This window comes from Vidua macroura, chromosome 35 (assembly GCF_024509145.1).
Source record: "Vidua macroura isolate BioBank_ID:100142 chromosome 35, ASM2450914v1, whole genome shotgun sequence".
NCBI lineage: Eukaryota > Metazoa > Chordata > Aves > Passeriformes > Viduidae > Vidua > Vidua macroura.
In genome coordinates this window covers 917,378-933,178 of record NC_071605.1, presented here as the reverse complement: position 1 = coordinate 933,178, position 15,801 = coordinate 917,378, and the positions used below count along the sequence as shown (strand labels likewise).

The following is a 15,801-nucleotide window of genomic DNA, read 5'->3' as shown; positions in this document are numbered from 1 at the left end:
CTTATTTTATTTTATTGTGTTTATTGGTTTGTAGTAGCGTACATGTTTATTACATTTTTTTATGTAGTTTACATTTTTTGTTCTTTGGGAAGCGAGTGATTTATATGGGTAGAATTTTCTTTTTTGTAGGTGTGAGCTGTTTTTTAAATAAAAATATTGTTATGTAAATTGATTTTTATTTTTATGATTTCTTTTTTTAAACAGGAACTTTTTAGGTTAGTTGTTAGTTTAGTTGAAATAGTAAGGCTTGATTTTATATTTTTTTTTTTTTTTAATAATATTTCCTTATATGTAACAGCACAGCCCTGTCAGACAGCTCTGGGTGAAGCAGAGGGGTGGATCCAGCAGCACTCCCCAGGGATGGATTGGGATTCTCCAGGAGCCTGGAACCAACTGTCCCCTCACCTCCACCACCACAGGGTCCTTTCCATGCCAGCAGCCACTGAGACAATAACTCAACATTTTCTGAGACTCAGACCTAACACTGAGAGGAGTTTTGTTCTCAGCTCAGCCTTATAAAGCTTTAAGTGCATCCTGCAAATGTATATTCCTGCCATTTCTGCTCAAAGGCTGTGGGACATCAACCAGTGCTGGTGTCTATGAGCAATGTGCTGGAAACTGATCACAAAACATCAGGGACAACCTGGATTGTCCCATCTCCTCCTGGGACCTTTGCTGGGATGGATGAGATGTGCCTCAACAAACCTGCACGGCAGGAAGGTGGGAATTAGCTGAATATTGAGAATTCATTTGAAAGAATTAACTGCACTTTCTGCCGTGTGTTTCAGAGGCCACAAACCCCAGAGACTGTAGGTTTACAGACAGTTTGCAGTGACACTGTTCATGTAAAAGGACATGGAGCTGTTGGAGGCCATGGAAATGCTCCAGAACTGGACTGGAGCATTTCCTGCTCTGGAGCCAGGCTGGGAGAGCTGGGAATGTTCACCTGGAGAGGAGAAGGATCCAGGCAGAGCTCAGAGCCCCTGGCAGGGCCTGAAGGGGCTCCAGGAGAGCTGCAGAGGGACTGGGGACAAGGGATGGAGGGACAGGAGCCAGGGAATGGCTCCCAGTGCCAGAGGGCAGGGCTGGATGGGACATTGGGAATTGGGAATTGTTCCCTGTGAGGGTGGGCAGCCCTGGCACAGGGTGCCCAGAGCAGCTGTGGGTGTCCCTGCATCCCTGGCAGTGCCCAAGGCCAGGCTGGACACTGGGGCTGGGAGCACCTCAGGATGAACTTTAAGGTCCCTTCCAACCCAAACCATTCTGTGACTCAGTGATTCCATGACAAGGTAGACTCCGAGGTGTCTCCAAATTTAAACTGGTCTAAACCAAGGTTACACACTCCATAACCCCTCCAGAAAGGCCCAGTGTGTCTCCCTGACCCACAGCCCCTGGCTCACAACCCAGCACACTCGGCCACTGATGTCCATCTGCTCCTGGTGACACCAGGACAAGGAGCAGAGGGGGAGGCAGGCAGGTCCCAAACCCAGCAGCCTCTGCCTGGATCCCTGCCTGTGGCCTCGGGAGGTCACTGACTCCATTCCCAGCTCCACAAACCACCCAGAAAATCCCACACTGTGCCTGAGGTGTCTGATGTGCTGCTGGAACCTTCCCCAGCCTGCACTGGCTGGCCAAAGGGCTCAGGTAGAGCCCAGCTCCCACTGCCTCTGGACTCTTCCCAATTGCCCACGTCCCAGAAACACCCAGGACACTCCAGCTGGAGCCTCACCAGCCCCACACTGGGACATCTCCAGGCACTCCTGTTTACTCATCCCACTCCCTGGCCTCACGAGGAGCAGACTGCTCTGACATCCCCCACTGAACTCCAGGACCTGGCATTTGGCTGCACTCAATTTCACAGGACTTTTTCCAGGGACGTTTCTCCAGCTGGCTGAGAGCAGCTGGAATTATGATTAGCTTAAATCCACTCCTTGACTGGATTTAAACTTTACAGCTTCACCTTTTCTGGCTTATCTTCCACACAAGACCCAGAGTCTCTCTCCTTGTCCCAGCTGTTAACTCTTCCCTGTGAGGGTGGGCAGGCCCTGGCACAGGGTGCCCAGAGCAGCTGGGGCTGCCCCTGCATCCCTGGCAGTGCCCAAGGCCAGGCTGGATGGGACTTGGAGCCACCTGGGACAGTAGAAGGTGTCCCTGCCACAGCAGGGGTTGGAATAGGATGGGCTTTAAAGTCCCTTCCCACCCAAACCATTCTAGGATTCTGTGAAGTGATTTGGGAGAGTTTAATCCTTTAATTGATGGTTTTCCTAGCATATCCCAGAGAGAGAGAGGGATCCTTTCCTTCACTCAGGACAAACTCCTGCAAAATATCCCCACAGATCTCCACTCACACCCTCGTTATTTTCTCTCTGCCGAAGTTCTGTACCCACTTGCCAGCACCTTCCCCCAGGTCACTCCCTCCCACTGGCTCCTACAAGCAGGACAGTGCTGGAGAAGCCTGACCAACCCCAGCAGACTTTTGGGATCTGTGATTCCTCCCTCCTGCCACGGCCAGCAGCTGTCTCAGGACCAATTCTGAGTGGTTTCACACAACTTGGCGTTGGCAGCACGGAGCTGCTACTCACTGCTTGTCACATCCTACAACTGACTCGCCTGGTTAACTCCTCCACTGCTTTTTCTGGCAACTGCAGCTCAGCTAATGGAAGAGAAGAAAGCTGGGGAGGGAAGAAGCAAAGAACCTGGAGTGTTTCCCTTTGGTTTTTTTTTTTTTTTTTTTTTTTAAATAAATACTATAGCTGCCCTTTCCCCTGGTTAATGGATTCTCCATTCATTATTCAGAGATAACTCCTAATGGCTGGAGATTGGAGCTGGCTGAGGCAAACAGGAAATGAGTTATGGCTCTCTGGGTGCCCACGAGGGCTGGATCCTCCCTGGGCAAACGGCAGGAGACAGTGGGAGCACGCAGGGGATGTTTGCTGCCCTGGCTCCCCAGCCCTTTGTTCAAACCTCTGGGATGTGGCAGCAGGCTCCAAAGCTCTGGGTGTAGGCACAAACTGGCTCGCTCTCCCAGCTCACATGAATGTGGGCAAGGATTATTGAAACAGCCAAGGAGAATGAAACACAGCAGGAAAGGGAGGGAGTTTGGATGTTCAGCTTTGTGAAGACAAAGGAGGCCGTCCTGTGGGACTGGGGAAAGGAGATGCTCAAGGGAAGTGAAAAGTCTATTTGAATTATTCTCATGCCAACATTAAAATATGCATAAGCTGTATCATATTAGAGGTTTAACCTAGAGAGAAAGGAATTTCTGGGACAGCTTTCCAGCTGACCTGGCAGAGACTATAGAAACCTTAAAACGTATTATGATTTATTGATGAAAGATTTACACGGCTGCAGCAAGGAAAGATTAGATCTGATGATTTGTGAGCATCCTGCCAGTCCACGTGGCTCAAAATGAAGGTCTTCAACATATTAAACCAAGTAATTCCTAGCAAGATAATCCCAAGAATTTTATGACTGCCCCAAAGTTGTTACATCTGCAGAACTGTGCAGCCCAGTGTTGCACTGGAGAGACTGGGGAACACCAGGAGCTGCAGTGACTGGGCTGAGGACTTCCCAAAGGGAAAAGTGTCCCTGGCTCAGCACTCCTGGCTGCATAAACCTGGGCATGGAGGCACATCCAGCTGGGAAGGGGCACCAGGGGGCTCAGGGCTGGCTCAGTCCTGCTCAACACCTTCATGGATGGGCTGGGAGGGCATTCAGGGGACCCTCAGCCAGCCCCTGGATGGGAGGATGTGCTGGAGGGCAGGAAGCTCTGCAGAGGGATCTGGACAGGCTGGATCCATGGAAAGGGTGCTCAGGCCTTGGCAGGGGCTGCCCAGAGAGTCTGGAGTGCCCATCCCTGCAGGTGTTTAAAGCAAGCCTGGATGTGGCACTCAGTGCCCTGGGCTGAGGACAAGGTGGGGATTGGCACAGCCTGGACTCCATGGCCATGAAAGGATTTTCCCACCTCGGTGATCCTGGGGTTCTGTGCTCTGTCAGGTACTTCATGACTGGCAAATTTCAGCTTTTCTGAGCCAGGAAAACATTCCCAGAATTCACAGAATCACCAGGTTGGGAGAGACCTCCAAGAGCATCGAGTCCAACCCAGCCCCAACAGCTCAACTCAACCCTGGCACCCAGTGCCACATCCAGGCTTGTTCTAAACACACCCAGGGATGGTGACATCACCACCTCCCCGGGCAGCCATTCCAGAACTTTATCACCCTTTCTGTAAAGAACTTTTCCCTAATATCCAGCCTCAGTTTCCCCTGGTGCAGCTTAAGGCTGTGTCCTCTGGCTCTGCCAGTTCCTGGAGAAGGAGCCCAACCCCACCTGAGCACAGCCACCTTGCAGGAGCTGTGGAGAGTGATGAGGTCACCCCTGAGCCTCCTTTTCTCCAGGCTGAGCACCCCCAGCTTCCATAACGAGATCCAGTAACAAGAAATCCATAATGAGAGAATTATCCAACTGTTTTATAGGACTGCTGTGCCAGAGGAACACCTTCCACCTCGAATCTCAAAAGCCCTCAGCAAACAGAACTAACTTCTAGACATTCTAGGGGTAATTGCAGAAATGAATGCAATTACCCCTCTGGTCACCAGCACGCTCCCTAAGCACCAGAGCTGCACATCACAGGGAATTCCACACCTGGGATGACTCAGGATGGCCACACCACACTGCTGCCACCTGCACAGCCACTCCAGGACAGGGGATTCTTTTTGACACGAGCTCATTGCTGAATTAACCAAGATCCTGAGCACACTTCTCTGGCCATGTAAATGTTTTGCCTGCAGAGATGCACTGAGAGAAAAATGTTATTTTGTAGTCCTCCAGGCAGCCAGGAGCTGCACACTAAAGACATAAAGCTGTTCCTAAAATTTGAAATTGGTCAGGAAAACTGTAGGAAAACAGGCTGTCATTAAAGACAGCAGAGTTGGAGGAGCAGCTAAGTAGGAAAAAAGGAAAAAAAGAGATTTTTAGCTGCCAGTTACATTCCTTTGAGTCTGTGCTTTGCCTGGATGACAAACCCAGCTCTGCTTTTTGTGCCTCCTGACAAGCACCTCAGAGCTGTACCTGGGCAGCCCAGAGGTTTTCCAGCCTCCATTTCCCAGTGGTTAAGGAGTTCTGGAACCAGGGATCCCTTCTGTGGATTTGAGAGTCCAAACCTGACCGTGCTCTTGTGAAATCCCTTGTGAACCTGTCCATGGACACCTGCAGCTACCCCTACATCCCATGAGGAGTTTCCCAGCAAAACTTCATTTCCTGGTGTTTTCCCTGTGCCATTTTCCAGCCTCAGGCCAGAACTGATGTTCTGGTGTTGGAAAAAGGGAGCAAGTTCTATCAGACCTTCCCCACCTGTTCAGGATATCCAGGATTTTCAAGATGTGCTCTGCCACAATGAAGAACCCTCGTTTTTCCAGTTGTTCTTCCTAAGAAAGTCCCTTTCTCCCCAGGCAGTGCTGACCAAACCTGTGTTCTGTGGGACTGCCACACTCACTTCCTGCCCACACCATCAGGAAAATCCCATTTCATTTTGCAATGGCTCCATTATGTTAATGAGTTCTGGGAACTGGAGGATGCCAAAGTCATTTGGTTTCCATTTCAAAGCAACTCTACCTGAGCTCCTGAATGTGTGGTAGAGATACCACACTCAATTTTTAGCTCCACTACCTTGTCCCTTTGAAGTCCTTCAGCAAAGCCAGCACCATCTTTTCTTGGATCTCTCACTCTGTTCCTTCATTCCTTCTCTGCACCATGACAGCATTAATATTCTTCCAGCCATTCAGCACAGCAAACCCCTCCAGCTCCCAGCCTTTGTAAGTGTTTCCACTCCCAAATGTGCATGAACTCCCTTCTCCCAGCTCCTGGAGCAGGCCCAGCACTACTGACTGTCCCAGCAGCAATTCTCCCAAAAAGAGGAGCTGGACAATGACCCAGCCAAGGAGATCCTCAGTTCCTGGATTGATTCCACCCAGAAGCTGACATGCAGGGGTGATCTGGTGGATCTGCCCTGGATAGGCTCATTTCTTTGGAAGGGCAGTCCAGGGCTGAGTCCCACCCTGCTCCTTGCAGTTCTCCTGGTGGATCTGCCCTGGATAGGCTCATTTCTTTGGAAGGGCAGTCCAAGGCTGAGTCCCACCCTGCTCCTTGCAGTTCTCCTGGTGGATCTGCCCTGGATAGGCTCATTTCTTTGGAAGGGCAGTCCAGGGCTGAGTCCCACCCTGCTCCCTGCAGTTCTCCTGGTGGATCTGCCCTGGATAGGCTCATTTCTTTGGAAGGGCAGTCCAAGGCTGAGTCCCACCCTGCTCCTTGCAGGCACATTTCCATTTGGAGCAGCAGGAGAACTCTGATCCAGCACCCCAGCTTCAACAGCTACTGAGTATCGAGTTGCTTCTCACCCCAGGCAGGCTTTAATTCTGCCTGACCTTTGTGTTCTTGCTTTAGTCCTAAATATAATTTCAGAGGTCAGGGCACAGCTGTGAGGCTGTCAGAGGGCCCTTTCCCACACCCAGAAGAGGTAAGGAGCTGTCCTGCTGTGTGCCACACCTGAAGGACAGGGCCATCCTGAGGGACTTGGACGAGCTCCAGAAGTGGGAATCTCCTGAGGTTTAATAAGAGCAACTGCAGATCCGGAGCACGCTCAGGTTTACACAGGAAATGTTCCCCTAAATCCATCCCCTGCTCACTCAGCTGCTGCCTTGCATTGCTTGGGGAATGCTGCACACCTCCTGCAAGTGTGGGTTGAGTTCAAAGGCAGGAAGCAGTGGGGAAATAGAGATGCACTGCACAAAACACCTCCACAAGACACTGAGCCACTGCTGGGCAAGCTCCTGCTACAGAAAAAGTAGGAAACAACACTGAGATTTTATTTATTTAAATTTTTCTTTTGTAGGAGTTTCATTTTCTGCTTTCCAAGTTTCATTTCAAATGTGCAATCTGAACCCAGCAGAAACAAGCAGCAGATTCAGGCCACAACTTCCCAATTTTGTGACATTTAAAAGTTGCCACTGTATAAATCTCAGCTCGCCCAACTCCGCTTCCCTAAGGCACTAAACCCCACAATCTGTACAGCTTCATTACATCCTGCTCTTTATACCTGCGTTAAATATCCTGATTTTTCTGTATTTTCTGTTTTTACATTTCATCGTGATTCTCTTTTTAATGGAATGGTTTGGGTTGGAAAGGACCTTAAAGCCCATCCAGTGCCACTCCCTGCTGTGGCAGGGACACCTTCCACTATTCCAGGTGGCTCCAAATCCCATCCAGCCTGGCCTTGGGCACTGCCAGGGATCCAGGGGCAGCCACAGCTGCTCTGAGCACCCTGTGCCAGGGCCTGCCCACCCTCACAGGGAACAATTCCTAATTCCCAATCTCCCATCCAAACCTACTCTCTGTCAGTTCTCACACTTCCTCAGGGTGCTGCTGACAGGAGGGCTCCAGATGCCCTGGTTAGGAAGGATAATCACTCGTGATTATTCTGGAATGATTATCCTGGGATGGCTGGAAAAGATCAGTGCTCCCCCAAACTGGAACCCACCCAGCTGCATCTACAGACACCACTGTTACACAGCCATGGGGTTGTTGAGTGGGACAAAAGGGACAAATCCCAGCTCAGAGCCCTTCAGTGGAGCTGGAGAATGCAGATGTGAGCAGGGAGGGAGCCCAGCCAGCCCCACGGGCCACGAAAAGCCACTGCCTCTCCTGACCTGACCTGGTGAAAAGCCTCTGGTTCAAAGCACAGAAGCTCAAAGGAAGGAGGTGAGGCTCTGCCTCTTGTCAGACCTCCCCACAGAGCAGCCGTGTTCCAGCCAGCTGAGAAGCTCTCCACAGCTGAGCATGGAAAATTCCAGCCCTAGTGCAGCCCTGGATTGCATTTTCTTGCTGACACAAAGCAAGGCAACGACTCAATTTATAGTCACAGACTGGAGGCAACTCCTAATTTAAAAATTCCAGTTTAAAACCACTTCCCACTAAATCACAGCCTGTGAGGATGCTCTCTCCCCCCCCCCCCCCAACAGGAGGTTTGCCAGCAGCCTGTCCCAGGGAGCAGCCAGGCCCAGTGGTTACAACCACTGCTACTGCTCCAGAAACACACATGGAGTGGAGTGGAAACAGGGAACACAGCTGCAAACCTGCAGCCCTGAAGGGAATCCAGCAAGAGCAAACTCTCCCCAGGAACACCTGCTGCTGCAGGAAGCTGTGTGTTACTCACCAGATCTGTAGCTTGATCTTCTTTCCTTGCAATTCGACAGTTTTAATCTTGAAGTCTATCCCTAAAATAAACAAACACATAAATAAGTAATTAGTGTTTATTTATTTTTAAAAAAAATCCATTCCACATGAACTCCAAATAGCAGAGACAGAACAGCAGATTTTTTTTTTTCTTTCACTGAACTGCCAGGCAAAGCAGGGATGTCCAGGGACACTGGAATGGGAAGGGAGCTGGGACACCTGCACAGCCAGGGCCCCAGGGCTCTGCACTGGAACACCCTGAGCAGGAAGGAGCCACAGGGATCACCCAGTCTGCTGGAATCCAAAATGCAGGGAACTCTCAGAACTTTGGGCATGTAAGCCAAAGCTTAGAATTAAACACAGGATTTGATCTGAGACCTTGGAAAAGGCTTCCAAACTGAAGTGCAGAAAGCAAGAATGTGGATTTGTCATTTAAAGCAGAGACACAGTGTCTCAGAAAGTTGAGAGTTTAAGATATAAAATAGTAAAGTAGTTACAAAGGTAAACAAGAAGTTTAGAATGCAGTACTGAAGTTTGTGTGTCATAACACAATTAGCTAAGAAAGCTCACACTGTAACATAAGTCCATAAGACAAAATATTTAAGGATTGGGTCAAAACCAGAAGTATCCTTATTAGCAGTGTTTCATTAGTCAGTAACTCCTGAAAAAGTCTTGTAACTAAGGGTCTTGAGACCTTCTGAACCATGCTGTAACAATGAAAGCCAAACTCACCCTTCCTGTCTATGTAAAAAATAAGAACAACAAATAACATGATCCAAAACCTCACAAGTCCCATCTCTAACTTATTCGAAACTCCTTCAAAAATCCCCATCCAGTCCAACTCCTGGTCCTGCCAGGACACCCCAACAATTTCCCCTGTGCCTGAGAGCATTGACAAAGGCTCCTGGAGCTCTGGCAGCCTCATTCCACATCCCTGAGCTTCCACAGGGATGCAGAATGGTTCAAGCCACTCGAAGCTTTCACCAGCAAGAAAAGGAGAATTATCAGAGCTCAGCCTCCTGGTCCAGACCTATCCCTGCCTCTGCCTTGGGTATGGGACAGCCAAAGCCAGGCCTTGGCAGAAGTGCCACCAAGACTCTGAGAGCTCAGAGCATGAAAAAGGTTTTTATTTTCAATACCAATACAGAAAGTCCCCAACTGCCACATCCACAGAGCTGTTAAACCCCTCCAGGGATGGGCACTGCAAACCTGCCTGGGCAGCCCCTGCCAAGGCCTGCCCAGCCTTTCCAGGGAGAAATTCCTGCTGCTGCCCACCCTGAGCCTGCCCTGGCCCAGCCTGAGGCCATTTCCCCTTGGCCTGTCCCTGTTCCCTGGCAGCAGAGCCCGACCCCCCCTGGCTGTCCCCTCCTGGCAGGGAGTTGTGCAGAGCCACAAGGTCCCCCCTGAGCCTCCTTTTCTCCAGGCTGAGCCCCTTCCCAGCTCCCTCAGCCCCTCCTGGGGCTCCATTCCCTTCCCTGGACACGCTCCAGCCCCTCCAGGTCTCTCCTGGCAGGAGGGGCCCAGAGCTGCCCCAGGATCCAACCTTCTCTTCCCAAAGCAGCCTACAAGGATTACAGCAGAGCTACAGCAGAGCAGCAGGACCACTCCAAACCATCCCCTCAAACTGCTCTGACACTAATTAAATGCCACTATTGTGGCTTTCAATCCCAATCAGAGAACACCACTGATCATTCCTCATGCTTTCCAAAAACCTGTTTATATTTAGACTTTTTAAAAGGCAGCAGCTGCAATCCCAAACTTCCCTCCCAAATCTACAAGGTCACTTTATACCAAGCAAGATTAAACAGAATTTATGAAATGCACTATTACATAATTAATTTGCACAGGAGCTCTGCCTTGAACTCCTTTTAGCCAACACCCAGCACACAGAACTTCCTGGGCTCAGAGCTGGACACGACCCAGCCCAGAAACTCCCAGTTCTGGGCTGGGCACTGGAAGGACATCCCTGGAGGTGTCCAGGGAATTCCTGGATGTGGCACTCAGTGCTCTGGGCTGGGGACAAGGTGGGCATTGGGCACAGCTGGGATTTGATGATCCTGGAGGGCTTTTCTGACCCGAAGAATTCTGGGATTCTGGGATTTCAAGCCCTGCAGTGACTTGAGGCCAAGGCTGGGCATGAATCCCAGGATGGCAGGCTGGGATCTCCCACCCATCTCAGGTCAGTGCTCCTTTGTTCTCCAGTGAGCCCCAGCACTGCTGCATCCCTCACATCAGGCTACATTTATGAATCAATGTAGGAACTATCAAACAAACGTGACTGGAAATATAAACCTGCTCAATGATTGATTGCCAAGATACAAAACTGCCCCACATCCACCCAGCCCTGTATTTTTTTTCAGCATTTTGGGGAGCTGTTTGCTGCCACGTCGTGTCCCCAGCAACACAGCCAAACAAATGAACACCAAACATGTAAATGAAATATTTTATATGGTGACAGTTACTTCTGGGCTGTGCCCAGATGCAGCAGAATGTTTGAGAGCCACTTTTTATGTGTTAAGATAAAGTAAATTATTAACCCAGCCAAAGAAATTAACTCTTCTCTGCACTGAGAGGGATTTAGCCAACTCCAGTATATGGGGATAAAATAAATCTCTAATCCCATGTCATACTCAGCTCCCATTCCAATACAATACCAGTTCAGCCTTCAGAACAGAAAGGTTATTATAAATAACAATATATTTCCCTGGAAACACTTCCAGAGGAGTTCCAACAGACTGGCAAAAGGAAACTCCTGCATGGCTGTAGTGCCTGTCCAGTCAGGCTGTTGACAATAAACAGCAGAATCACAAAGGCTCCCCAGAAAACAGATATGGGGAGGTTTCCAGGAAAATTCACTTCAGGAAAGGGCTGAAGAGGGTGACAAACCTGACTGGCTGAGGAACAGACATCTCGTCATCACAGGGGGATAATGAAAGAGCTCATGAATTAAAGATGAACATGAAATTACTCCCTCATTTAGTGTAAGATATTTATCACCTTCAGCAGGACAAGCTGGAATTCAGGGGAAAACCTGGAAGAACACGGCCAGGCTTACAAAAACCTCATAAACTCCAGATGTTCCCATTAGGATATGGAAATGTTTGCTACCCTTCAGCACAGCTCACAACAGGCAGATCCTCACGGCTCCCAGCTCACTTCTGCATTTCCTTCCCATTCCCAGTCCTCCCCCTGTTGCTCAGAGCAGCCTGGGGGTGTTGGTGGGCGAGGCTGGACACCCCAAATCCCCAATGCCCTGGGCTGATCCCCCAGTGTGGGCACAAGGAAAGGGGGGATTGTGCCCCTGTGCCCAGGTGAGAGCCCACCTGCAGAGCTGCCCCAGCCCTGGGGATTCCAACTGCACAAGGAGCTGGAGCTGCTGGAGAGAGCCCAGAGGAGACCACGGAGCTGCTCCAGGGCTGGAGCCAGGCTGGGAGAGCTGGGGCTGCTCACCTGGAGAGGAGAAGGATCCAGGCAGAGCTCAGAGCCCCTTGCAGGGCCTGAAGGGGCTCCAGGAGAGCTGCAGAGGGACTGGGGACAAGGCCTGGAGGGACAGGAGCCAGGGAATGGCTCCCAGTGCCAGAGGGCAGGGCTGGATGGGAGATTGGGAATTGGGAATTGTTCCCTGGGAGGGTGGGCAGTTCCCTGGCAGCTGTGGCTGCCCCTGCATCCCTGGCAGTGCCCAAGGCCAGGCTGGACACTGGGGTTGGGAGCAGCCTGGGACAGTGGAAGTGTCCCTGCCATGGCAGGGGTGGCACTGGATGTGCTCCCTTCTCACCCAAACCAGTTTGGGATTCTGGGATTCCATGGGCCCAGGTGTGACAAACCTGAACTCAGCTTTAGAAAGCACAGAAGCACTCATGGAGTCTCTGGGTTCCTGGCCTGGGGTACCAAAGCTTTAGGGAGCACCAGCAGCTGATCCCACGGTCAGTGCAAACACTGCCCTCACACAAACACCGAGTCTGCTCTGCCAGCCATGGCAACCACGGCCCAGGAGCAGCTCCAGGGGCTGCCAGCTCACACTGGGCACTGAAGTCAGGCCCCTCCATCCCACAGCCACAGGGAATGCTGCCCACAACCCCACCTGGACCTGTGCAGGCTCAAACCTTGAGTGTCCTGGCGGATACACAACTACTGGCTCAAGGGATTTGTGTTTCCAGCTCTCTCAGATATAAGATGTTAACAAAGAGCCAGGAGCTGCATCAGCAGAACAGCTTTAAGTCCATAATCATTTCCAAATCACTTCACACCTTCCCAAACTCCTGCCAAGACCCCCCTTCTGCCACTAAATCACAAAGTGACTGCTCTGGACAAGTGACAGACCCACAGCCACCGGTTCGACAGGGAGGGAGAAAATGTTATTTTCCAGTCCATTGCAGAGCTACAAATGATGAGCTGGCCTTTTCACACAGCCCGAATTTTGTTTGCATTCCTTCCGAACAAAGCCCCCATTGAGCACGGGGAGGACGCTGGGGGCGGGAGGAAGCAGAATGTAGGGCAGGAGGAGGGCACTGCTGGGCGCTGGAGCTTGATGGGCATCCCGCAGGGACATCCCACTCTGCAGGGACATCCCACCCTGCAGGGACATCCCACCCTGCAGGGACATCCCACTCTACAGGGACATCCCATCCCATCCCATCCCGCAGGGACATCCCACTCTGCAGGGACGTCCCACCCTGCAGGGACATCCCATCCCACCCTGCATGGACATCCCACTCTGCAGGGACATCCCATTCCATCCTGCAGGGACATCCCACTCTGCAGGGACATCCCACCCTGCAGGGACATCCCACTCTACAGGGACGTCCCACCCTGCAGGGACATCCCATTCCATCCTGCAGAGACATTCCACCCTGCAGGGACATCCCATCCCATCCCACAGGGACATCCCACTCTGCAGGGACATCCCATTCCATCCTGCAGGGATATCCCATCCCATCCCATCCCATCCCGCAGGGACATCCCACTCTGCAGGGACATCCCACCCTGTAGGGACATCCACCCTGTAGGGACATCCCATTCCATCCCGCAAGGACATCCCATCCCTGCAGGGACATCCCACTCTGCAGGGACATCCCATTCCATCCTGAAGGGATATCCCATCCCATCCCACAGGGACATCCCACCCTGCAGGGACATCCCACTCTGCAGGGACGTCCCACCCTGCAGGGACATCCCACTCTGCAGGGACATCCCACCCTACAGGGACATCCCATCCCATCCCATCCCACCCCGCAGGGATGTAGCAGCCTGCAGGGACATCCCATCACATCCCACAGGGACATCCCACCCTGTAGGGAAATCCCACCCTGTAGGGACTTCCCATCCCATCCTGCAGAGACATCGCATCCTGCAGGGACATCCCATCCTGTAGGGATATCCTACCCTGCAGGGACATCCCATTCTATCCCACAGGCACATCCCACCCTGCAAGGACATCCCATGGCATCCCACAGGGACATCCCACCCTGTAGAGACATCCCACCCTGCAAGGACATCCTACCCCGCAGGGACATCCCATCCCACAGGCACATCCCACCCTGTAGGGACATCCCATCCCACCCTGCAGGGACATCCTACCCTGCAAGGACATCCCATTCCATCCCACAGGCACATCCCACCCTACAGGGACATCCCATCCCACCCTGCAGGGACATCCCACCCTGCAGGGACATTCCATCCCACAGGCACATCCCATCCCACAGGCACACCCCACCCCACCCTAGAGGCCAACCCTTTACCACCCAGCTCGGCACATCCCACCCAACACAGGCCAGATTCACCCTCAGATTCATCAGGGAATGGAGCTGGGGAGGGAATGGAGCCCCAGGAGGGGCTGAGGGAGCTGGGGAGGGAATGGAGCCCCAGGAGGGGCTGGGGGAGCTGGGAAGGGAATGGAGCCCCAGGAGGGGCTGAGGGAGCTGGGAAGGGAATGGAGCCCCAGGAGGGGCTGAGGGAGCTGGGAAGGGGCTCAGCCTGGAGAAAAGGAGGCTCAGGGGGGACCTTGTGGCTCTGCACAACTCCCTGCCAGGAGGGGACAGCCAGGGGGGGTCGGGCTCTGCTGCCAGGGAACAGGGACAGGCCAAGGGGAAGTGGCCTCAGGCTGGGCCAGGGCAGGCTCAGGGTGGATTTTGGGAACAATTCCCACCTGGAAAGGGCTGTCCTGTCCTGGCACAGCTGCCCAGGCAGGGGTGGAGTCCCCATCCCTGGAGGGACTTAAGAGCCCTGTGGATGTGGCACTCTGGGGACACGGGGCAGTGCTGGGGATGGTCTGAGAGCCCTTTTCCAGCCTCACTGACTCTGTAATTTAAATCTTGTGTGTTCCAGCTGCCCAGCTTTGTGCCACAGGCTCTGACAACAGCCAGGATTTTTAAGTGTGACTCAAAGAACAGCTCTCAATACCTGAGTTGCCCTGGCAGAACTCAGGGCACTCTGCCATCTCCTGAGGAGCAGCAGGAGGTGTCTGGATGGCCGTGCCCAGCTGTGCTCCTCCCAGTGCTGGGTCACTCTGAGGAAGGTGGAGTCCTCAGCCAGAGCCACAGCAGCTTCTCTAGGAGCCTCAGCTGGCTATAAAATCATGGAATGGTTCAGGTTGGAACTTTAAAGCCCATCCAGTGGCACCCCCTGCCACGGGCAGGGACACCTTCCACTATGCCAGGGTGCTCCAAGTCCCAGTGTCCAACCTGGCCTTGGAGACCTTCAGGGATGAGGCTGGAGATCATTGTTGGATTATCCAGTCTGCAAATTTGTCAGCTACAAATGAAGTCACTGTACCACCGAAACAGAGATCAGTTTTTGTTCGGGTTTTATGTTTTAGTAAGGTGAGGAGTGAAGGCTTTTCCTGCCAGCTGTGTGTGTTTGTGTAATCCATGTGTTCTTCCACAGGTATCCACAGAGCTGGAATCCAGCAGTGCCAGTGTCCCAGGCCTGGGGTTTGCTGCTGCCCCTCCAAAATAAACTCTCCTGTCTGAGCTTGTGCTTCCAAAACCTCTCACACCAAGTGAAATTGTTGTCCCAGCAAAGTCCCAGTGCTGGGGACAACACCTGGAAAAACTAACACTGAGACCTCGTTCTGTGCTGAAGAGTGAAGGAGGGAGAAAACAGTTCCTAGAAAACCTCTGGAAAGTAGTGCTGGCACTAAAGATGTAGGTTTGGGATGGTGTTCACCCACGTTGTGCAGCTCTGAATCCCTTGCAGGAGAAATGTTTTGAAAGACTTAAGTAGTAACCGAGATCATTAAGAGCTTAATTAAAAGCAGAACCCTCAGCTCTTGCCTGATGCGCTTGTGCTGGGCTTTCCTTGGAAAGAGAAAGTGGATTTACTGCTGAAGCTTTCTTACAAAATCATTAATAATTATCTTAGCTGATAACCAAGGTTAAGGGCTGTCTGCTCTGAGTAAATGACACTCTGAAGCATTAAAGATTCTTTGCAAGAGCGGCACTGTCTTCAAAGAGTTTAGAGCTCTGCACTTGACATTATTTGCAAAGTTTGTTGCTGGGAGGGCTTGGAGGACATCAGGAGGAATTTCTCCCTGGAAAGGGTGGTCAGCCTTGGAAGGGGCTGGTGGCAAGGTGG

The 15,801-nt window shown here is 51.9% G+C and overlaps 1 protein-coding gene across 1 annotated transcript in view; it reads right to left on the bottom strand.

Moving 5' to 3' along the window:
• The window catches only part of RAB10 (RAB10, member RAS oncogene family), a 50,669-nt gene that overhangs the window by 11,757 nt on the left and 23,111 nt on the right, over positions 1–15,801 (bottom strand). Inside the window, exon 2 of the mRNA XM_054002078.1 lies at positions 8,210–8,270. Within this exon, the coding sequence (XP_053858053.1) occupies positions 8,210–8,270 (61 nt within the window). The remainder of the gene's footprint in view (positions 1–8,209; positions 8,271–15,801) is intronic.